General features: G+C 38.8%; 1 protein-coding gene across 2 annotated transcripts in view; it reads right to left on the bottom strand.

The window, feature by feature from the left end:
- Positions 1 to 285: 285 nt before the first annotated feature.
- The window catches only part of zcchc24 (zinc finger, CCHC domain containing 24), a 35,294-nt gene continuing 10,025 nt past the window's right edge, over positions 286 to 25,554 (bottom strand). The window contains exons 3-5 of one of the 2 annotated variants that reach the window (XM_032541867.1): positions 9,144 to 9,308; positions 5,320 to 5,395; positions 286 to 4,057 (exon numbers count right to left, since the gene is read on the bottom strand). In XM_032541867.1, coding sequence (XP_032397758.1) covers positions 4,056 to 4,057; positions 5,320 to 5,395; positions 9,144 to 9,308 — 243 coding nt within the window. In that variant the 3' untranslated portion in view covers positions 286 to 4,055. Of the gene's footprint in view, positions 5,396 to 9,143; positions 9,309 to 25,554 lie in introns of both variants that reach the window. The other variant, XM_032541865.1, reaches the window with a different exon arrangement.

Here is a 25,554-nt window from a genome sequence, read left to right as displayed (position 1 = left end):
CTTTTTTTTAGTTGCATTACACAACCACCATAAATAATCCATTAAAAACCTCTTCATCATAATCTATATTCTCGGTATTGCGTAAGTCTTGGAGCTTGCGCTTAAAGACACAGTGTAACGATGAAAACATATACTCTCTGTAATAATTATTCTACAGACAGGAGCTCTCAGAAGACGCTTTGTTGCTTTTGGCTGAAATCAAAATCCTGAGTGATCACCTCCCAGTTACTGGCAACAACAATTCAGTAGAGGACCTAAACAAATGAAACCACACAATCCAAGCACTCCTAATTCAATATTACTTTATTTCATAAAACTCTCGACAGCACTAAAGCACTAAAATGTTTTCCCAACTAACAAATAAGGCACATTTTGGAATGCCATTTCATGGACATGAAAAACAGACCTGTGGTCTAGTCTCAAACCATGACTGTCTTGTTTCCCAAAATCATTGTCTTCCCTACCTCACGCCTGTGTTCTGTCCAATTCAAATATTACATTATTGCAATATTGCAATACAAACATCTCAAGTGATACAGACAAAGAATACAAACATAACTTTACAAATTGACCACATAAGTGTTAACACATTACATTCAGTAAATACATATTATTTGTAGAAGCTACACTACCGGTAAATGAAATACTTCAAGGCTAATAATCAGAAATTGCTGATAATGTGAAAAACAATATGTACTGTAGCGAACTACTGTAAGGTATTTAAATAAGTATACATTGCACAACATAATATTTCATTCAAAACCAAACACATGCACATGCAAACTCTAAAATAGTTCTTTGTCACACACGCTTTCTTGACAAAAGTATACACTCCCTAAACTACTAATAACACTAACATTTTATAATAATTTCTTGTTATTGCTGCTTTAAGCAAACTATATCTCACAGTTTAACGTGCTTATACACTGGTGAGTATCTGTCACTAATTAAGGAAAAAAAAGATTTCTGCATGTTTACACAATATATATATCTTCATATTATTGTTTACAAAATGAATACATGCAACTGTATGGATGTAAATGGCAGCTCATAATTAGTTACATAAGCAACTGAATAACATTGTGGGTTATTCAACACTTATATCATACAACAAAACACAAAAATACAATGGCTTATAATTGAGTAAGGGTATTAATTATGTACCAGCTTTTTTTTAATAATACTCTATGTAGACATCAATATTTCCTTCTTAGTGTAACTTTGTTGCATATTCTATACAAAAAGTGTTGTAAAAAATCTTTCCATAAATATTTCTGCAGGATAACCCCTCAGATTATTGTAAAACATAAAGAAAAAAAACTCCCAGCTTTGTTTATTTCTCTGCAATAGGCCCTTCTTCACACAAAAAGCTTTAAATATTGCATAACACTTTAAAGAGCTACTAACCTTGATAATGATGGCCTTCAAATATATACATAAAACAGTCTATCTTTTTCAGGGAAATAATTCTTGAGTTTTTGCAGATTTCTTTAAAATTTTCAACATCTATAAAGTGTTCCAAAATACACATCTCATTCATAGAAAACAACATTTTTGAACTGAAAAGGTACTAGAAAAGTCAAGTATATGCAATTCAAGACATCATGTCTAAAAGCAGAGATCTCTTTTTTCAAATGTATTGTATCAACTGCTTCCATTGGCTCTTGATTTGCCATTTAAAATGGCCTCCTCACAAAATGTAACTGGATGGAATCAAACTCTAACAGGATTTCTCAATATTCTGCCAGAACTAGGGGAATCACAATTACTTTATTTGTTTATGAGGTTAGTTCATAAGGCATCATTGGTATCTATTCCTCTTACTAAAGCCACATGGTATAATGTGGACTATAAGGTTAAGATGTAAAGACATGTTAGGTTAGTGTAATCGCACAGAGCAAAAGAAATACACTGGTAACAATAAGAAAATTAATTGTTCCCATCTAAAAGGAGAATTTTTCAAATAGAAAAGGTCTTTTACTTGTGGTAATATAGTTGCCCAAATATCTTTTTTTAAAGAGGCACTCCACCAGTTTTACTCATGAAGTTCAGTTTACTAGTCACAGGAAGTACTACTCGGACTGTGAAAACAGATGTATAATGTCTTCTGTAGCTCTGGACGTACTTTGTCAAGTCTACAATTGCAGTTATCTCAGCTTAGGTTTGAAGACACAATTTTATTAAAAAAGCCTGCTTAACAACCTGGGGGTGTGGAGTTTGAAAGACACGGGCATTTACCAGGCAAGGGAAGTCTACTGAAATATTTATTTTAGTTCCATTAAGGAAAGGTTGGACCCAGCGATTTAGAGCATGAGCCATCTGAGTTTCTGCTGCATTGATTCGACTGTTCTTTAAGCCTCCCAACTTTGTCAGACTGCACTACTAAATTACTGGAGTGCCCCTTTAACTTTACAGATGGTATTTTATCTAAATTTCCCAAAACTGTAAGGTACCATAATCAGCCACTGCAAACTCTCCCACCAAGGCAAGTTAACCATGTATATTTTTTGACAAAACCCACAGTCCCTTGGATAAACATAACTACAATAGATTAAAAAACAAAGAGTGAGGTCCACAGTTTTGTGTGCGACTCCTTTCTGTTGTGAGGACCGACTAAGAAATAACATCTTTGTGGATATTCCATGACAACAGACCACAGTAGGATTGTTATTGCCAGCTGGAAATGCTGTTTCAGGCCGTTCCTCCTGCCCAGCAAACTGTTGATGCAAACACCCATCATGCCAGTTCAAACTAATAGAGGAACTGTATTAATTGTTGTCCTTTGTCACATCTTGAACCTGCATTAAACCTACTATGCATCACAGTTACCACATGCACGTATATTGCTCCATCTCGGAGCCCCACATATCTTTTCCCAGTTACAAATTGCCTCCTAATCCTGATACTTCAGAATGATTTAAATGTTTTTAAGGCACAAACAGTATGTTACAGTATAAAATATAGTTAACCAGATGTTATAAGGATAGAAATACAGTACATATAAAACAGTTCACAATTCCTATAACAAGTTTCCTTAAAAGCCAGATTTCTATAAGTCAAAACTACATTCATTTCCTGTAATGTAAATAGGATGGGTGTATTGGTTTATTATACTAAGCACTTATATTCCTAAAAAATAACATAAGTGTGAACTCAATTCATCATCACTTTCAATATATCCTTGAATCTTCTGCATCAGCACATTACAAACCAGCCCTTCTAAATTAAATCTTATTGTTGCCCTCAACCGACTCAAAAATCATTGCAGTTCTCTCAACTTCACCTCCCCTAGACTCTCTTCACACTGCAATCAGCTGCTGGACATAGTTTATAGGGGTGCAAGCTTTTGGAAACACTTAATTGACCACTAAGGCTGCCAGGCATCCACTGGCACTAAAAAGTGAACTGAAATGTCTTTCTAAATTTCTTTAAAAAACATCTAGTTTGTACTTTACTACATTGAATCAGGCTTTATTTGTAAACATTTTAACCTCTAAAATCATGTTTCATAATTCTTATCAAACTGAGAAACTATGTGAATGGCAAAATTATTGTTACTAAAACTAGTGTTGTTTTCCTACAGCTCCTTCTCAGTTGACCTTGTGATTTGAAATTAACACAACTTACCTATCTAACATTTATATCAATCTAAAACTAGATCATTAAGAATTTGTCTTGCATGAGAAATACTCTTGGGAGGGAGAATGAAATATCTATTAGCAATGCACTAAATCTAGACGAGGAGTGACTGAATCTACAGTAGTTTCTAAAGACACGTGGAAGCAGTTACACAATAATGTGATATATAAACAGACCAAAAAAAACAATTAGTTATGTCCCAGTCAAAATTCAAATTGCACACTTGAGAACAAGAAAATAAATAGGCCGCATGTAAGCTAGGGATGTAAGGCACATTGTCCCTCAGTTAATTCACAGTTAAAAAGATGTGCTGTTCATCAAAAGGCCTTGTATACATTATACCATCATGAGAGGCCCGGGTTAAATGTTCGTCACATTACCACACACTTCACTTGGCAGGGAAATGGAAGGCAGATCTCTGTAAACACAAAGCCAACAAACCCCAAGGTGAGGTAATCTATTGAGACCATTACTGTCAGTGACACCATTGAAAAACATGCTAATTCATTAATTCACGATTAGCTGCTGTTAAACATTGAGTTGGATCGATGGGGTTATGTGGGTTGTGATATAGGACGCACAAAAAACACTGATTTTGGCAAGTTTTTTTGCTTTTTTGATGAAGAGCACTGAGAAATTGATCCTAAATTACATGTTCCTCTCATTTCTGGATGTAATCTCCAATACTGTCATTGGAAGAAAAAAAGCATACTGACTAAAAATCTATGTTCCATGTGTGGTTTAGAACATTGACAGAAAAGATTAAGGCTACTGCCTTTATTTGAGGCTTCTAAAAGAAGGAGGGGAAGACTTGAGGAGGAAAGGAGGCCATGTTGTGTGCAGGTTAGGGATAGCGATGCACCAATCCAACTTTTTCAGCCCTGATATCTGGGCTTTGAGTATTGGCCGGTACCGACCAGTGTTTCATTTATAAGCTGTATGCCTTACTGTGTGAAAGTGAGTGGCAGAATTATTTTGTGTTCGGCCCAATCAGGCTCGACTTAAACATTATGGAATATCATTTCGTCCAATATTTAAAAATATATATATAAAATAAATATGCCTATGAAATAAATAATTATGACATTATGAAATACAGGTCCCCTGAAATAAAAAATGTAGTCCTTGACTCATTTATATATTTATATTTATTTATTTCAGGATTTATTTTATAGCCATATGTTTTTTATATTTATTCATTTCATAGCCATATTATTTATTTCATAGGCATATTTATTTATTTATGTATTTAATATTGCTTTAAATGGTGTTCCATAAAACACTGCAATTCTAACTTGGTAAAGCAAAACGTAACATACATAGATACATTTACTGTTTTTAATTGTTTTTTATAAATAAATCGTGCACCAGCCACTTGGTAAAAAATCTATGAAGTTGACAGCAATTACAATTCAAGTGTAAACCTTTTGAATGCAACAACATATTGGTCAACACTGGTATATAAATAACTATAACAGTATTGTGATGTATAATCATATCTAACAACAGTGTTGGATCGGTGCATCCCTACGCAGGGATTAGGGAAACCTGGATGTGAAATGAGGAAGTTAACAGCCTTGATGAAGGATGAGCAATAGAACTTGTGTCACAAACGTTGCACTCTGACTCCGAATAAAGATGATTATTGCACACGGCGGCAGTAGTAGCCCAGGACTTTACATTTCTCGCACAGGTGCTGTGGGTGCTCCTTGCTCTGGTCAGAAACATCCAGGCCATCTGGTTTCTCTAAAGGGCGCTGAGGATGCAAACAGACCAATAATGAGTCATATTACACACTAAAGAAAGCAAACCAAGCAGCACACACATAAACCTCTGAGTTATGCAACCAGTTTCTTTGGCACCAGATTTTTAACAATCTGTTTTGACATTTTTATTTCTAAACTATTGTTCTTTTTATGTTAGAGAGTCTGCCACGAAGTGTTGAGATTTTACTATCGGCGCATCGGTCCTTGAGGAAAGCCTGGAAAATCTGATATATATGAAAGCGATGGTTCAGAGTAATTTCACCCTAGGGTCCTTTGCACTATGCCCCTATGCCAAACACCCTCCCCAGAAACTTATTTCCCATGGTCTAACATTTGTTGAGTTAGCGCCATCAACCCAATGCCTTAGTGCAGGCGCTAATAGAACCAAGTTTGTAAGTGTGCATCTCGTAAATTACCCCACTAATAATGCCCGGAATGGTACCAAACTTCTACAGTAGTACAAATAGGTTCTGTACTCATAAAATGAGGCATTTTAAAGTTTGTAAGTACACCAGGAGTTTATTTAAAGAACACTTGCCTGATGGCTTTTGCTCACTGCTGCTACGGCATTAGACGAGGGCTTAGGGACCGTATACAAACTAAAACACAAAAAGAAATACAAAAAGAATTTATGAATTTTAAGATTAAATAAGGTAGTGTCTCCAAATTTACCTCACTTATAAGTTTTCTCCTGCTAGTTGTACTACAGCACTTAATTTAAAAAAAATAAATTATTAAATATTTGTCCTACTGTAGAAGTTTGGTACCATTCCGGGCATTATAAGTGGGGTAATTTACAAGATACAAACTTGGTTCCATTAGCGCCTGCATGAAGGCGTTTGGCTGATAGCACTAACTCAGCCAATGTTAGACCAAGGGCAAAAAGCTTCTGGGAGGGTGTTTGGCTCGACGTCATGGTGCAAAGGACCCTAAGGGAAAATTACTCCGAACCCCTCTGCGGTTAGTAGGACTAGTAGGAACAGCAAAGGTTCAAGCCCCTGTGCTGCAGGCTTCTTCCCTGTTGAAGTGTCCTTGAGCAAGAAACCCAAGCTCAACTGAATCAGCTCTGTAGCTGAAGCTGCAGTCTGAGCTCTTTCCATTTGGAGAAAGTTAAAAGTGAGTGTTCCCCTACAGTGATCAATAACATACAACTTTTTCTGACATATATGTTTGGCACAGCAGCAGGGATCATCACATGAAATATTTTTTAGATTTGTTTGAATTAGGGTATAATTTTGGTTTTAAGGGTTCTTCAACCAGACAAAAAAATGTAATATTTATCCGTGCATCTTCATTAGGCCTGCACGATATTGGAAAAAACTGACATTGCAATATTTTATTCCCTGCGATATACATATTACGATATGAAAAAAGAAAAAGTAATTCTTAAAAGATTACATAAATAATAAAAGTTTACTTTTCTATCAAGCAGCAAAAAAAAGCAATGTCCTGCGATGTGACTATGGCGCATGCCCACATCGCGATGTTGATGCTAAAACAAAATATCGTTCAGCACTTCTTAATGATGCTATGCTTGAGGCTTAGTGACTACTCTACTCTCATGCTTAGCTAGTAAACTACTGTAATTGGCGACGTATCGGCTAACAAACTAGCAAGCCAGGAACATGCTAGCACTAGTCGGTCAAAATAGCTCTCATAGCTCCTTTCTATTTTCTCTTTACTGTTGTCTTTATTTTTTCCCCTATAGCAATTTGTTCTCAATACTGTACATAATTAAATTCAGTAAACTGTAATTGAAAAGGGCAGAACAAGTTCTTTGAGCTAGCAAGCTTGCTAATTGTCATTTATCTTGCTGTCAGTGAGCATGTTTGTTAGCTTAACTGCTAAAGGGGCAATTCATTGAAAATCTTCTTTTACGGCAGTATGGGGGGATTTGTCTCTATTATCCCCAATGGAAATTGTACCCTTGTTTTAAAATGCAGTGGATGTCCAAGAAATATATGTCACACCTTTTTCAGGGAAAATATGCAATGCATGTGGATGGGATTGCAATGCATTTTCAGATTACTTATGGGAATCCACAGGGCAGAAGGCAGCCATGCTGAGAGGCTGAACTCTTTGATAATCGAGGACACAGAGGTTAGTGGTTCATTTCAAACGCTGACAGGGGGGGAAGTATGTTAAGTGGGTGACATCGCAAATGCAGGGAATTTGCTTGCCTGAGTGTAGCTGTGCCACAAGACACAGTGGCAGAGTTTGGTTTTCTCACCAGTGAACTCCACAATGGAAAAAAAAAAAAGGTTTTGAATGCAATCTTCCACCCATGCTTTTTGTTAAAATAGTGGTTAAAGATCTCATTCTGATGAAGATGAAAATGAATAAACGAAATATTGGGAATAAATTATGCATTAACTTTCCATTGGGAATGTTGTGACTCCTTGCCAGACATGGGTAGATTTGTTGAGCAGTGTCTCTTTCCTGCTTCATTTTATGTAAGCGTTATCAGAGTGGAGCATGGTCGGCTGTGGTATTCAGAGAACGAGCAGGGCCTCAAGCACTAATCCTAACTTTATTTCAGGAAGTGGAATTGGAAGAATGTGGAAACGCATAAATATAAAAATATGAAGTGTTGAGGATAAATATATCTCCAGCTGAAGAAAACAGAGTGGATTCTTTCTCAGGTGGTCCATCTCTTTAGTCAACAGGCTGTGAGGAAAATCTGAGGTTAAGCCGAACAGACAGCTCACCAGTACATGAATTCCCTCGTAGTCCCTCGCAGTATTTGCTGTATGGAAAAACACTTCACAGCATCTTCATTAACATGATTTCCTTTTTTTTTTTAATTAAATGTGAAAGGAAATTCTGTAGCTGTAAGCCTCAATAACTTAAGTTTTTGTTTGGGAGACATTAAAGTGCTCATATTATTCTCATTTTCAGGTTCATAATTGTATTTAGAGGTTATATCAGAATAAGATTACTTTTCAAAAAACAAAATATTTTTGTTGAACTGCACATTGCTGAAGCTCCTCTTTTCACTCTGTGTGTTGAGCTCTCCATTTGAGCTACCAAGTGAGGCAGTTCACAAACATGGTTGATTCATCATATGGGGGCTTGTTTAATAAATTTAAAGGATTCAAAAAAAGACTCACTTCTGTCTCTAGTTCAGCACTACAAGCCAGTTAGAAGCATAGTATGAGGGCGTCCCACACTAGCAGCTAGGCGAGCAGCAGTATAACGTGTGTTACAAAGTGACATAAGTTTGTCACGGAAGTAAAAGCTGGACTACAATAGAGTTGTTTGGAGCAGGTGGTGAACAGTGTATTCTCTGGATGATGGTAACATCCTTTGTGGTGCACTTTGGGCTTTTTCACTTGGTAAACCAATTACATGCACAAAAAAGATATGTAGCACAATGAAGGAAAGGGAAAAAGCAAAAAAAAACATAATATGAGTACTTTAATAAAGAAATATTGGTTTTAAGATTTGATGACATTCAGTAAATAATTCCAAACTTTTATCAGTCAAGAAATGCAATTAGTTTATTTTGTGCTGGTTTATTACCAAGAAGCAAGAGCAATTGTTAGTGGTATGCTTTCATTAAATTTATTGAGGCCATCTGGAATATCTTCAAGACAATATGCAGCAATGCAAACCAGTCTGGACTCCATTAACTTTGGTTGAGACAATTCAGTCTACCACTAAAACAAAGTGTTATTGACTGTTTAGACATTACTGCAAATGCTCGGAGAGTGAATGCCATACTGTAGGTTGACGTATCTGTTTGTGTGGATAGACGTTGATGTGGCATTTAATACATTCTTGTCCCATGTTGGCCCAGGAGTTGCCACTCATCCACTTCCTCTTACACTTAGGGCACTTGTACTCTCCGAAGCATCTCTTCTTCCCCTGGTAGGGTGTCAGTCCTTCACCTTTGGGTCTGGCCTGTAAAGAACAAAGTAAATAAAATGTATGCCCAGGTGGGGAAATAATTCCATTTCATAATCTTGACCAGAAAAATAAAACGTTGTGTGCAGAACGTGATTATTTTTCTTCATTCAATGCTGTGCCGAAGTGGGGTGGGTACCGATTGGTTCGGTTTATGCATGAGGAGTGAGGTTGGTTAAGGTTATGGCAAGAATATCATGGTAGGCCAATCAGAGGCTAGTAGGGGAGTAGAACGGGATATGCCTTAGCCATAGCAAGAACAAAAGATTGCCAATGGGACTTCAGGGTGAATTCAGGTGCACCTTGTAAACTGAGAAACTCAAACTGTTGTTGTGAAGTACCCTTCTGCCATCTTTTTCCAATTCTCTATATTGAACAACAAAATTTACAAACAACAAAGCAAGTGGAAACACAGCATCAATATCCTTATGTGCCATCTAGTGGTTCTTCTTTTTGTTGTTTAACAGCAATTTATAATAAAAAAAAATATGGCGGCACTGGTTATATATCACACTTGATACCATGTAGCCCAGTAGTTTTCAAAGTCAGGTCTGGGGGCCACCAGGGGTCCTTGAGGGGGATCCAGATGGTCCCCGGTAAAAAGTTGAATAATTAGTTTTCACTATAATTCCATCCATAAGTAGTGCAATGACAGAATGTATGAACGTATTTTCGACATGGGTTTCATACAATTGATGTGGAAAGGTTTGGGAACCACTGATGTAGTCTATCTTTTTAAAAAGAATATGAAAAATGTAAATGCCAGTTGTCAGGGCATAAAACCTATGATCAAGACATAGTCTGGATTCTGAGAATTGGGGCAACCCTACTGTTAACAGTTAATACAGTATATTGTTCAATTTCATGTTTTTAACCTTAATTTTCCTTAGCAATAAACTGTTGTCGACCATCATTCTTGTTCAGGCACCGAGTGTAGGGGGGAAAAACCTAGTTCAGAATGACATTTTTAAAAGAACCTCTTAGACAATAATGGATGTTGAACTTTGACAGCAGGGTGTGTCTATCCTTGTTGTGCTAATAGTATAACCAACTTCATCATACAGCACACTCCTACACACAATTTTGGCACAATTTGTGGTTGTGTAGTTGACATTTACTTCCATTACAGCTGTGTTAAATTACTCCTCTAAATTCTTATGAGGGAGATGATTACGAACAGTCAGCCAGCCATGAAAAAGCACTAGCCCGAGGGCAATATTGTTGGGAGGAGTTGCTTCAATGACTTCATGTTGGCAACTTTATTTAGGTCACTATAACAACCATAGGGGAAAAGACTTGTTTTTCCCCTAAAAGCAAGCAAGCATCAAACGTGCTGCTAATGTCATCAAAAGGATAAATCACAAACTGTCCTCTAGACTGCCAAAAGAAACCTTAAATGTACACTGATTAGTTTGTCATGTCTTGTCAATTTTAATTTGAAGCACCATCATTAAAAAAAGACAAAAATAATCCCAGAACTTGCATCTGCCTGGTGACAGTTCTAATCAACCTCAGAGTGGTTATTTTGCAAAACCTTACACCTTTAATTTGGAAAATAATTATTGGAAATGGAGTAGTGAGGAATTGTGTTATTTTATATTAAAGTTTAAAAATGCTTTCATGCACAGTTGGAAATCTGATATCATTGAGAGAAGTAACCTTAATGCATGCCATGCAACTGAAGGAAGTTTTCCAGAAGGTTAGGAGAGTCTCTGCCTTCAATGTGAAATCCGACATGTCCACTCCACTCCTGATTCTCTGCAGATCGTTTTCGTAATCACTTTAACGTTGGCTGCAGATTTCAGGGTGGATGTAGGGGGTACGGGGCGGTGCAAGTGAGACGAGGGGTACAATCTGTCTCCCTGGTCTTCCATTATTTGTCCCAACCCATGTGTGAGTAATAAGAACTTTAATCAGCAGCATCTGGCGCTGTCCTTATAGACGTCATCGGTTTGCATCAGCACCAGCAAGCCAATGCTAAGTATGAGCGGCTGTGCTTCAATTTGGCCCCTCAACAGCATGACCTCAACCCCACTGTCAGCTTCACATCTCCCACTGTGAAAGCACGCTGGCTGGAAAATCTGACTTCTGCTGGCCTGCAGCACACCAAGCTACACACTGACAGGTTTGTCTCAATGCAATCAATGGGCAATCTCAAAGACCATGCCATAACAACATTTTGTTTGGATTCTCTCAAACCAAATGATCAATTTAAAATATGATCCATTTACAATCATTCTGCCATTCTCTGTTAAAACCCCAAAAGCCAAAATACAGCATTTTCTAAGTTTCTGCTGCAGTAAGACTGACCACTATTATTATACATCAGACTAATTTGAAGTTTAAAACTTAACTATGGTCAGAGAGTGCCAGGTGTACTACCCAGGAGGTCTAACCTTAACCCTAGTTATTCATTTGGAAAAGTGAAAATAGTCAAATTTCCTGTTACAGCTGTTTGTTCAATTGAAAGTGAAAAAATCTCTCCATGATACTGTAACCAGGACTCAGCAGGACAGGAACAGCACTGATCCTCCTCAAGACCTTTCCTTTCCAGCTCCATGCTGTTTCCAGGGTCTGGCCTTGGCCTTTGGCTGCGTGTCATGCTCTGTCTGCAGCTGAGTGCTTTCAGATTAAATACAGCCCTGTTTGTAATTAATTTGAAGATGCTCCTGATGCACAGAATGTAAATGGAGTATCTATCCAGTCCAAATAAAGAAGTAGATGTAAAATTGACGATTGGGTTGGTCAGTTGTGTCTGAAAGAGGTTAATAGAGTACTCAAATACAAGAAAAGTCTATGGGCCCTATTTTAACGATCTAAGCGCACAGCGGGAAGCACATGGCGCGGGTGCTTTTAAGGCATAAATCCACTTTTGCTAGTTCGACGGCATAAAAAAGGGGTCTGTGCGCCGGGCGCATGGTTCAAAAGGGTTGTACTTAGTGTCTTCACTAATTCATAGGTGTGTTTGGGGCATAACATGCAATAAACTAATCAGTGTGTCTTCTCCCATTCCCTTTAAAAGCCAGGTGCGTTTGTACCTTGGTGCATTGCTGTTATGATGGTGGATTTGCACTGTAATATTTTTATATATAATCTTTTGCATGTGTGTGTTGCTGCGCTTCGTTGTGTGTGTGTGTGTGTGTGTGTGTAACAAGCATAGTGAGCGCACGCTGTGCATAAACCTAGGCGCATTTTACTAATACACTGTTAAATAATAATGACATGCTCCTCTATTGACTTTAGACCAGGTTTTTGTTGATCATTGGCGTGATCACTTCCCGCTACCTCAAGATAGCGATACGCCAAGAATTCACCTGAACACACCTCCTTGTAAGACCAGCACGCCCATGGGCGCAAAGATGGGCACAGGTGCATTTGCTATTTTAACGACGTAGGCGCTGGACGGTCGTAAAATGGCAAAGACACTAGCGTCAGGCTTTGCGCCACGCTGCGCCGGGTGCAAGATAGGGCCCTACATTTAAATGTAGAGCTGAAATATTAGTTGCTTAATCAATTAGTCGATCGTCAGAAAGTTAATTAGTAACTAATTTTGATTTGACTAACCTTTTTAAAAAAGTAATGTTTCATCTCCCCAGTAGAAGGATTTAAAGCTTTTCTTTGTCTTCTATGATAGTAAACTGAATGTCTTTGGGTTTAGGACTGATAGTCAGATAAAAACATACAATCATTAGTAGCATTGACTGTAAGTACATTGTTACTTTTGATTAACATCAAATGAATGCAGTTTATATATTGAATAATACATAAATTGTAAGTTGGTAAAAATGCATAGAATGAACCCATGCACTGCACACGTAAATTTGGTTTAAGTAAGTAATCCAGTTTATTTGGACATTTGGAGTTATAATTTTAAGTATACTTACATTGTGGTCAGTTGTTTTCAGGCCATTGCAACACATTGCCTCTCATGGAGGTCTTAGATGAAGAGCGAGTTTTGGTTCTGAAGTCATAAACTTTACAGCCGCAGTTGGTATTGCATATTCCAATGGACGCCCAAACACGTGGGAACACATGTCACAATAACATCTGGACTGTTGTGCCACCTCTGCCAACTGAGGCGGGCTGAGAAAAATGCTTCTAGATTCAGGGCGGCAGCTAATGAAGAAAGCTTTAGGTTTCTGCACTTACACACATACAGGCTCTGTCTTTCTACTGACATTGGTGCTGTGGATTACCAATCCAAACCCTTGGCTATAAACACGAGAATGACTAAGCAAATGTTTTAGTACGGCTTGATTTCCAGGCAAATAAGCAGGCTTGGCTGCCTTTAAAGCAACATTTACAAACCATTCACAATACACACAGTACAATGACAAATGTAATGGAACTGCGTCATCACACCACACAACACACTGGAGATGAGTCTGCACAGGAGGATGTGTTTTGTTTTCCTTTGCTCTTTACAAATAAAGCCATTCAAGCTGGTGCCAGGGTAAGAGCTAGATGGATATATCTGAGCCATTTAGAGTGTTTAATGTGTGTCAAGTGGAAGCAAAGCTTTAAAACAGCGAATCGGTTGATGGTGAGATGGAGTGCGGTGTTTGTCATGTCACTATGACAGTGTGGGCTTGCATTGAGTCAGTGTTTGTTTATCTCCCTGATGCTAGAGCTCCACATGATGAGATAAGTGTATGTGGGTGTGTTGAGGACAGTGTCCATTGAAAAGACAGTGTAGCTCCATAGCCACAACTTGTTGACCACATCCTCCTTTGTCCAGATCACAGCAGGGTCTCATCATATCACATACACATGTACACAAACTATGGGTCAGTGACTGTTAAATGAAGCATATACACACGTGATACACACATTCATGGATGCAATCTCTCAAAAGCACGGCCACACACATTGTCTCTCTCTCCTCTGTCCCCTTTAAAACCCAGATATAAATGCACAAAAACAGACACACACACACACACACACAAATAATAAATTCTACATCCACAGGTTTTCATACACTCTTGAGACACAACTGGAAAGTCTCCTGTACGCCTCCTACTCAGAGTTTAGCCCTGCTACAAGGACACAGATCATTCTTTGGTTTATATCACAGGATTAATGAGCTCACAAACTGCATTAAATAGAATAACAAGACACAATAAACCAAAAAGGGAGACAAATAGTTGACACAAGAGAATGAGATAAACAGGACAAAGCTCATTAAGATTGCAAGAATTAACTTCTAGTTTGAATTAACGTTTGGATGTGATACAGCTCCTCCTGGATCCTGTTCCGAAGGGGGTCTAAAAAAACATGCTGCTCTAGAATCAGACTCCAATATCCACACAAACACACACACACACACACACACACACACACACACAAGAAAAGTGGACAAATACAAGCCCCACAGTTGCTTGAGCCAACTGTGGAGAGACCCTCCAATCAGCCCCTCTCAGGAGGGTGGAGAACGGGAAGGAGAAACTGAGAGAAGGAGAGTAAATCTAAATCCAAAGCAGATGGCCTCTATAGGGGCAGAACACGAGAAACACTGAGAGCCGTCGTAAAATCGCTGCTCTGCTTTCAATTAGGTCAAACATTTCAGAGACAAGGGAAAGAGAGAGAGAAAGAGAGAGGGCGAGGTGGCGAACAAAAAAACTTTAACTAACCGCTGTAGCTCTGGCCACAACTACAGTGGATTGGACTCATTCTCATGTGGAGGAATTTTTGAGACAATTCCCTCGAGGGGTTGATTTTAAAGACACGTATGTTGTACAAACAGAATGATATTAGGAATTTGAAGCATGCACACTAGGTAGATTACTGAATTGGAAGAGGTGTGTTTAAGCAAGCAATCTTGGTCTAGACCACAGCCACTGTGATGTCTTTAAATTTCAGGGTAATTCGGGTAATACCGTGAAATTGATTACTAGGTATTCAGCCCAGGCATCCGACTCTAAAATTGCAGTTTGAATATAATTTTGCCACAAAGTCATGTCAAGATTTTGCTCCAATGCAAATCAAAAAAAGATGTCTATTACTGACCGCTGCAAAGAAATGTGGTCCAGACTACTGTCTGAGGCCTAAAGGTGATCTTACATTTGTGTTGATCTTACATTCCAGGCTAAGAGTAATGACCAGTGGACAGACACCAGACACAAACCTGAACCCATAATCCTCTGTCTCCAGCAACAAGGTTGGTTAGCCTTGGTTTAATATTAGACGTCCCTTCCAAGCCAAACCTAAGAGGAATCGTTCTAAAAGAATGCTACTTTCAAGGTTTTGGATATGGGATTTCATACTTACTCAACATATTAGGGGAGACATCTACCTAAAGTTTGCCCACAGTCAGTCCACAGACAACAAATACGAGGAGACAGCACTGACAGTAAAGCTAAGGGTTTTTATGCAAATGCTACATACCAATTAGCGGTTTGTCTGCCTCTATGAGAAAACAAGGGATTTAGTGGGTAAAACAATGTTGAGGCTTTGGGAAAAGGGTTGGTAGTTATTGTATGCAACCATTATTCTGGTCTGGATTTGGAGTGCAGGGGCTTCACTGGCAAATGCAGCTCGACCTAATATGAATAATGCAGAGCTTTGGATGTTTGAAATGTCGTCAAATAAAGCTAAACATTTGAGAATTTGATTGTTTGTTGGATTCTATAGAAAAGAAAAGTGCAACATAAAGGAAACAAAATTATTTATTTATTTGTTTACTTGATGAGTTTCATTTACATGGATTTTCTAAAATAAACCTTAAACAAAGTAACATCTCATGTCTAAACCAAAGGCTCTTCCTTCCAGTACACAGTCTTGGTGTTATTTATGATAATGGGAGATTCTTCTGCATGATTTGATGTTCCCATTACAGCACCATGGAGTTGTATGATCACTGAGAGCCAGACAGGTCAATGAGTCACAGCGTAAGCCCCATTCAGCAAGGACAAATACACGGTAAAAGGAATAGCCTGAGGTTGTTTGTCAGACCACACAAGAAAGGCTTGTCGGGTCATTCGGGACAAATAATACTTTTACAATTCTTAGTGCACAATTTGGTTTGGGTTGAACAGATCTAGTCAATTTGGATGTAAAACATAAAGATTTTGCAGAGCAGTCACATACTTTCCCACATTACATTATCTGATGTGGTATTCTGTTCCGCACCCAGAAAAAGAAAGAGAAAACCAAAACGCACTCTTTGACCCTAGTCTATATTGTGTAAACTGTTTCTTATTAAATCACTGTATCCTTCACCATCACTATCCGCGTTATCAGACATCACAGCAACTAAAGATCTGAGGATGCAACCATCAGCCTGTCAGAACTGAGGGCCAAGTGAGGGCGTGCAGATGGCCACTGCTTCAAGTTTCTCACAAGAATGACACTGTCACCACCTCAGCTGTGTCTCACTGCACACAGAACAAGCATTTTTTTATTTGCTGTTTCCGCTGCTGGACTAAACAGCCTCGACCCCATGCCAGAACCTCAGCCAGGTGCATTATGGGGACTATTTATCAATCCCACCATGCACTACAAGCTCTAAATACAGCCACTGTTTCCTGTGGGTCTCTCTTTTTGCTGCCATCTTTCTCACCTCTTTCTCTCTCTCTCTCTCTCTCTGGACGGCTTGTTTGCTGGTGCAGCTGTCTCTTTCTAATGCATGTAAAGAAAAGTGGCTGAGGCTGAAAGTGACGGGAGGAACAGGTGTGCTGTTTAAGTGATGAATTTGCCTTCACTTGAGCACAATGCACCTCAGTTTATAACCACATTCTCCCCCAAACAGGGCTGAGCAGAAGAAACAGACAATATGCTCAGTCTGCCACATGCTGGAGCCTGTTTAAGTCAAAGTCAAATTACTGAGTAAAACAAATATGTTAATTACAGTCACATGCAATTAATCCAAGTCTAAAATTTGTGACTAATAATTACATTTAACAACCTCAGACGTCACTGTGCATTGCATGTGTCGCCCCAATGAATGAGGACAATGTTTGTGACACTTTTATATTTGAGATCAACACCATAATCTCTCTCTCAGCCTTTGGAAACAATTGCACAGTTATTACAAAGCAACGCCATGTTTTTCAAGTATCCCAGATAGAGCGGCCTTAATCCTGGCTTGCTGGCACAAGACCCAAACGGCTGGGCTGCTCCCCAGCGTTCCGTAGCGCTCCGATCACTAGCCAGCATCTGGAAACCATCAGTGTAAACAAAGGAGCAGCGGAGGAGCTCAGCCCCTGCTCTGCCTCTCCGCATCCCCCAGGACATCACTCAGAGAGCAACACAAGAACGCCAAACCAACCCCAAAACCTGTGTGTATTGCATTGCTGCACACACACACACACACACACACACACACACACACACACACACACACACACGTGTCCGTGTGTCCGCTCTTGTCTCATCTGAGGATCTTTATTTGGTTTAGCTGCAGTTCAGAAAGAGATACATTTTCAGATAGAGCAGATTGGGTCCAGTCCACTATGTTAGCTTTGAGTCTTTTGGAGTTTTTGTTTGGTTTGGTCATTAACCGTAGCATTTCTGATAAGACTTCTAATTGCTTTAATGTGGCTTCAGTTAGCATGCTAGCCTTAGCGGTCTGTCGGATAAATGCTACAAGATGGAGAGCCAGGAACCTGGATGTGGTTTAAAGCTGAGAACTGGTTCTCCTCTGTGAAACATCAAAAAAGATCAAAGCATCAATCATGCCTAAACCTTCTCTGAGAGACGACGAGGAAATATTTCCTAAACTTTTCATAATAGTTTTTCAGTAACCATATATCTATTAATCATGTGGTTTGGTCTTTTTCAGTACAGCTGAAACCTCCATACATGTGGTTCATGGAGCTTTTATACATTGAACCTCACACTTAAGCAAACTCTATGATGCTTGTAAACACACACCACAGGGGAAAGTGAGGTTTTGCAGTTGTGTCTGCAACCTGTTACACCAGAAAAGAAAGCTTGTCAGTCTTTATGAGTGTCAGTGTTTTTCCCATGGATGTGGTTTTTTCTTTGCTCATGCATTTTTACATTATTCGTTTTCCTGAATACATCCAAGCTTACAATATTCTTAAATGTACACAACAAAATGAGCATGTGTGGCTATACTACTGTACTTAGTTACATAGTACAGTGACTTATGTTAGCCATGATGGTGGGGATCACTGTGGCTCATAACTGCCTCGTATTCCTTCCATTGCTTAACAGCTCCACAGCTACAACTGCTGAGATAAGCATTCTTATCTTGTACAGTTTCTCAGTGTCTACAGTTCTACAGTGTCTCTAAATATAAGCTGCAGCATTACATAATCTTGTACTACACACTTGGGTTTGTGCACTCGTTAACATTTGTTCCACCAAGCACACAAATGCATGTATGCATTTATCACACACGCACAACTTTGACGCAAACGTTTCTCACACAGGCACACAGTGTAACACCAGGTTCATACATTGTTTGTTCAGATTTCACTACAACATGAAGAAACTACCGTTGAAGTCATACTGTCTTCAAAATAAGACAGATATAAGTACATCATAATCTCAACCTTACACTGCTGCTTATTTTATACTGTAGAATGTCTATCATATAATTTGTCGTCCAAGTCCATCGATTTCCATATTACTGATCTACATTAAGAAAAAAAGTGATACTTCAATGGATATTAAAGCTATTTAAATATACTGGTTACTCAGTCACCTCATTTATTGCAAGTGTGATGACAATCAGAGAGCTGGCACAACAGTGCTACTTTCAAAAAGCAATTTGTAACACTTTCCTCTGACTGGGTGCTAAAAATATACATGCACATATACATCCAACACTTCAAAAGCATATTGACATATAAACTGTCAATCTGTAACGTACAAATGTTTTATGCATTACATAATAAAATAATTTAATATTTTTACTAATATTGATCAGTGAATGGTATGTGAGCTCATTCAATATGACCTCCCATCACTAGTCAACTAGCACTGGTCTGAACCTGCACTGCACCCATGTGGGTCAGGGTGCTATTCTTAAAAAGGTTTCATATTCTAGAAGCTTTTTATTTAAGCCATTCATATGTGCTTGACATTTCCTTACACTATAAAAAGCAGTTTACTCACAATAGCACATCCCAGTTGTTTCTAGGTCTAAATATGCCTATGAGGCATATGTGCTGCAAGTCATTTGCTGCATTTATATTAGATGTAATGTGTGAGGAAAGCAGTAGAAACAGTGGGTCGCAAAGACCAGTAAAGTGTTATGTGGTAAGAAACCATAAATATATATAATCAAACTTCAATCCTAACAGGCAACACTTCCCAAAAGGATCACAAACCCACATGGGCCTGAAACAAAGCAACATCACAGGGGCAGTCTATTTAAGGTGGACAGCAATGCATTCAAAATGACCTGAAGCTAAATATTGTTATGTAAGTAAACAGTAACACTTGAAGTTACAAATTTTTAACTTGTGGGTTTCTGGGTTTAACCACTGAGATCACAAGTCTTTATAAATGGGTTTGTTATCGCACTGTGATACAGAAGGGAGGATGTCAAGAGGACAACCACTCCAACTGTTTTAAAGCATAACCACAAGTCCATTTCCAGCTCCATGGAGACGCTAAAATAGTTCATTCTAGGAAATGGCCTCTGGCAGAGTAAGTGCACTGTGTATTTGAGTGTGCGTGTACACATATAATGATCTTAAAACAGAATGAGTGTCTAGGTTGAACTTATTCTCAGATTTTAGTGAGGTCCCGTAACATTTATGCTTAGTCTGTTCTTTGACATGCTGAGAAATCACACAGGGAAAAGGTAAATCAAGACAGCTGTACCAAAGATAAAACATCCCACAGCTGTCAGCAATGCAGATGAGTGGAGGCTGTGCCAGAAAATATCATAAAACGTATGTTGTGCTTCTAAATGTCATCAATTACCCACTGAGAAATTACTGAAGCATATTTACAAGAACAGTATCTTGGAACATTTGATCACAAAAAAGAACAGTATGTTGGATCATAAAATTGTTATGGTTTCAATTATATTTGTATGTGTTCATTTCAAATAAAACCAAAAGTAAAAAACACAGGCAGGATGGCTGGACGTCTGCAGTAATGATATAGAAGAAGTAAAACACTAGATTGTCCCCTTAAGACAAGAAGAAATACCCCAGAAGAGCACTGGTCATCAGTTTTATAAAACTTAAAGGTGCCCTGCCTCATGTATTTCATTACTTTGTGGTAATGTGTGAAGTTCTACCATGGATTCGCCGCTTATTTCTTTTCAGTGGCTAGAGCTGACAGAGGAGGTAGCAGTTCATTTTCACATTCACGAGATAAACACGTATGGACATAACATATTTTTAAAAAAAATGCAAGTAAAAACTTTTTTGTGTGGCAGGGCACCTTTAAACTTTTTGAAGTACGCACTACCATCCATGTGTTTTAAACTTTTGAAAATATATTTTCAGTAAGTGACTTTGCTTAGTAGAAGGATCATAAAACATTTTGTAGTTGTAGGAAACAATGCAGCTTTCAATTACTATGTTGTGGACAAAAATTGGCAGAGTTAACATAATATGCTGATCTGTTGATTTAGATTAAAGCTAATCTCAGCTAAGTCATCTTTAATGATGGTATTCCTTACCAATTAAATTTGGTGATCTGCAATTTCTGGTTGTTTTAATAAACTGGAGGTGGAGGTCTGGTATTATTTGTTGTTGTAAGCAGCTGATTTCAATGTTCTGAAAATGAATACGGTTGTTTCATTTTGCCCAACCAAATAATGAGAGGATATTTATTTTCAAGAAAATTGCCCCCAAAACATATTGATAACAATGATACTTCAGTGGCACTCCAACAGACCAGTATTATTCTAAATTCTCATCTTACTCCCCAGTTCTTTTGAACAGGAGTTCTATATAATGCATACAGGCAATACAGATTTGCCATATGTGAACATGTGTGTGCTTGTGTGTGTACGTCAAAGTTTTTCTTCTCAGTAACAGACCCACGTCATTGGTGTCCAAGACAGCTGCAAAGACATATTACCATGCCAGAGCTTGCTTTGCCAAAACCCCATTCCCAGATTCCTAGATTTCCACAACCCAGCTTCCCTAATCGGCCACGGATCTCAGTGTCATGTTGTTGAATGATTGATGGATACCCCTGAGAGTTAAGCATGTGGGTGTTTTGCTTTATACTAATAACAATCTTTTCTTTTAAAACGGATGTGTTTGACAGAATCCTTTCTCTCTTTTCATGCTTCATTCATAAAAAACACACGTATGTGCCAACTGGGCCTTGGAATCTGCCCTGGTTAAACCCAGAAGCTCAGTTCTATCAACGCACCAGCTAGACATTCTTATTTTTTGTATTTTGTTTACAGATATAGGATAAGTTTATCATACTACACTTACCATATTTACACAACGTTAAGGACAAATGCTAAGTGGGGCCGTGGGTGTGAATTTCCCCTCTTAGCCTTGGACTTAGCCACGGTCCCACTAAAGCCCATCGTGCTGTACAGCTGCATGGCAGCATTGGGTTACCAGGCCAGTGAATGACAAGGGCAGGTTGGGTGGCGGACTGGTTCATACAGAGGTGCACACAACATCTTGTCATCTGTCACAGGAAGTTCATACTGCTGCTGTCTATGTCTGCATGTAATTCCTGTAGTTGTGTGTATGTTGGTGGATGTGTTTGTCTGTATATTCCTGTAATTCCCTCTGACGGATATACTTCACACGTGTGTTGCTAATCTAAGTGTCACTTGGTGTCAATGCTATATTGGACCTATGGCCCTATATGGTTCCTCAGCGCTCTTGCTATAAAGGGTCTTTCTCTGTATAACTCCTCAAAAATAAAATGCGTTGACAGGTAGTGGCCACGTCTGTTTTTTCACAATTATGCTGGAGACATCTTGTAACAGACAACTTTTCTCTTTCATAGTGTCATAGTGTCACTATGAAAGAGAAAAGTTGTCTGTTACAAGATGTCTCCAGCATCCCTGATAAGCCTTATCAGTTTACAGGGCAGTCCCTACTTACTCTCAGACTCTGTCTCTCTCTTTGGTAACCTGACTGAGTGAGTTGGAGCAGAGACAGACGCAGGGCCTTCAGAGCCTTTGCTGCGCCTGGAAGGAAGATCAAGGGTCACCCTGTAAAAACATTCCCATGGTGCACCTCCCCCCAGCCCTCATCCCTGCCAGAAACTTCCTGACACACTACAGGGCAGTGCATACAGACAGAGAGGAGAGTCAGAAAAGGTTTCTAAATTAAATGCAGGTTGTTGTTTTTTACAGTAAGTAAAGGCCCAGTCACCAAAATCTTTTTTTACTTGAAAGTTACAAAAGCAATGACTGAGACCTACAATTAAACATAGTTACAGAGAACACATTAGTATCATATAAAAGTAGGTAAATCTGATTGTATAAGTTCAAAAGTATAAAAGTTATTTCCTTGACAATACCTTACAAACTGGCACTCCAAAAGCACAAAGAATTGCCCAACTGCTACAATATACTGTTGGCTGACTTGGGCTTAATTCTACTACACACAAACCTGTGACTTCACATATTCATCACAACTTTGTTTTACTGTGTTTCACAGTCCAGATTAAGAGGGCTGGAGCTCTTGCGTAGACTGCCAGAGTAAGACTTCAAGATGCTTAAGCATAAAGAGAGAGAGAGAGAAAATGTCACAAAATCAAAATCACAGAAGAGGCCTCTATAGTCTATTTGTTGACATATAGACAAGCAGACTACATAGAGGACTGCCTGTGTGGTTTGATGTTGTAATTCCTTTTTTCCCTGTAAAATCCAAGGCTCTATCCATACTTGAGTCTGACACACCACTGTAATGCAGTGAAGGCCCTGCTGGGGGAACAATACACGCCTGCCTTCCTGACCTCTCTGTCTAGCAGATTCTACAGACATACAATGACTGCCTTAATTACCAGCCTCCATTCCCACCACTTGGGCTTTCCCCAATGGTGCCCATTCACAACCGCAGTCTCTCCCTAAGGTGCCGATTCAACCGCGACACAAAGCGAGCAGTGTCAGTCCCTGATCTCTTGACACCAAATCCAATCCTGTGTGCCAGCCCTAGCAGCTTCACAGTGTCTCTGTCTGTCCGTCCGGTTGACGGTCATCTCTGTCAGCCTCACGTAAGAATCTCTGTCATTCACGTGAAAAAAAAACGGTGCTGTTATGCGGAACAGTTAGTTTGACCCCATTAGTAATAGTGTGTCAGCTGTAAAAGAGGGTTGACTATCAGTCGGTTAGTATGCAAGTTTTATACAGTGGCATGAGAAAAAAGGTTCAACCTCAACCCTGAACTGCTGCATCTCTAGGGATGAAAATGTCCATTACTATTCTGCAGATTATTTTCTCAATACATAATAAAACGAATAATTGTTTGGTCTATAAATCCCCAGAAAACAGTGAAAACAGTGAAAAGTACCCATCACAATTTCCAAAATCCCAAGGTGAAATCTTTTTCGTCTAATCAGCAGTTAAAAACCAAAGACAAAAAATTACTTAGTTGTAAGACCAACAAATGCAGCAAATCCTCACATTTGAAAAGCTGGAACCATTAAAAGTATTTTTTTGCTTAAAAAAATTATATGTGATTATCAAAATAGATGGCAATTAATTTCTGACTGATTTATTAATCGACGAATTGTTGCCTCTGTAGTTGCATCAACCAAAAAAAAAAGCAAAATGATTTAGTGTGTAAACTGGAATTATCTCTAAAACATTCAAACATTTTGCATATGATGGGCATACAGTATATAGTATATAGGGGGTTGAAGTGAACTCGGAAATGCATTTGTGTGCTCAACGTGAGAAATTATCTCTTGCAATTTGCTGCAATTTCCACAGGGTTGACAATACTGATGTGACTATATCTGATTTGAAAAATATGCCTCATACCAAAGGAGGTTACAAGAGAGAACATTGGGATTAAGTATGAGCTAGCAAAGCCCTCTGGCCCTGGTGTGCTAACGGGACATCATGCTGTAGGGAAAATCTGACCTCTGCTCCTCTGATTCCTCCCTCCTCCCTCAGTGAAAAATGAACAATCCTGTTTCAGTTCCTGAGGCCTCAGCATATGTACACAAAAGTACACAAGCCTAAGTGTTGTTACTGTACAAGTAACTGCTGGTGTTGTTGCCATCATTCTATAGTCTGATCAATTTTCTAACATCCTGATGTTTTGGCTGTAGAACTGGAATGGTATCCAGGGGTTTGTGCAAAGGTATGACATATATGATATGATTTATGATAAGACATAAAGAAAATAAAGGAGACTAGATTCTAAAATAAGTGTTGACATGGTTCTCTCTTGCTGCAGTGACACGCTAACATAAAGCAATGTGACGAGCAACGGCTCCAAACAAATTATAGTTTTTTTTCTTTTGTCAACTCTGCATTTCACAGTGCTGGCTCAGCAACACGCTTGGAAATAGATGTATATACCAAAGTATTCTATAAAAAACTCTCCAAATTAAGATACAATAATCTATCATAATTTACACAATGCACCTATAGTCTGAGAGTGGCAGGAAGAACTATTCAGATGACAGGAGGTGCAAAATCCATTTGAGATGAGACAGCTGATGAATTTAGTTTACCTTAAAAAAGCTACATTGTTTTGCTTTTTAACTTAATAGGCAAACACTAAGTCGGTTTATATATATATTATATATATATATATATATATATATATATACATATGATTTCAACGTTTAATCCGAGAGCAGCTGTAAATTTACCTGTCTATGGTTAAATGTAACAGTGCACCTCATCTCAGAGATGGGGTTATAGTGTCACGGTTACCAAAACAGGAAGTGGTGCAATTGTTGTCTCAGCAAAAACTGAGAGGAAGAATGGGATTTCTGTACAGAACACAAACCAGCTGGCAGGAAACTGCACTTTTATCATTCTTTTAACTTTGATTTCCTTTCAGGGGAAGTGCCCTCTCCCCTTTTTCTGGCTCGCTGGCTCTCGACTCTCGGCTCTTGTGCCCTTCTCAGGCTTTTGAACTATACCCTCTCTGTGTCCGACAGAGCTCCATGCCATGACAGTGACACATCCAAACTGCCTGCCACAACAAATATCTGCAGCCATGTCAGAATTGTCCCCAGGGTACAAAGATCATGGGGGTAAAATGTGAAACGTTCTCTCATGACAGATATTGTGTGACTGCGGTATTGAAAGATTGTTCATCGGCAGGGTAACAAACTGCAGGATGCATAAAGAGAGAGAGAGAGAGAGAGA

This window comes from Etheostoma spectabile, chromosome 17, assembly GCF_008692095.1.
Source record: "Etheostoma spectabile isolate EspeVRDwgs_2016 chromosome 17, UIUC_Espe_1.0, whole genome shotgun sequence".
NCBI classification, from domain to species: Eukaryota; Metazoa; Chordata; class Actinopteri; order Perciformes; family Percidae; genus Etheostoma; species Etheostoma spectabile.
The sequence above is the reverse complement of the archived record's forward strand: the minus strand, read 5'-3'. Positions and strand labels throughout refer to the sequence as shown.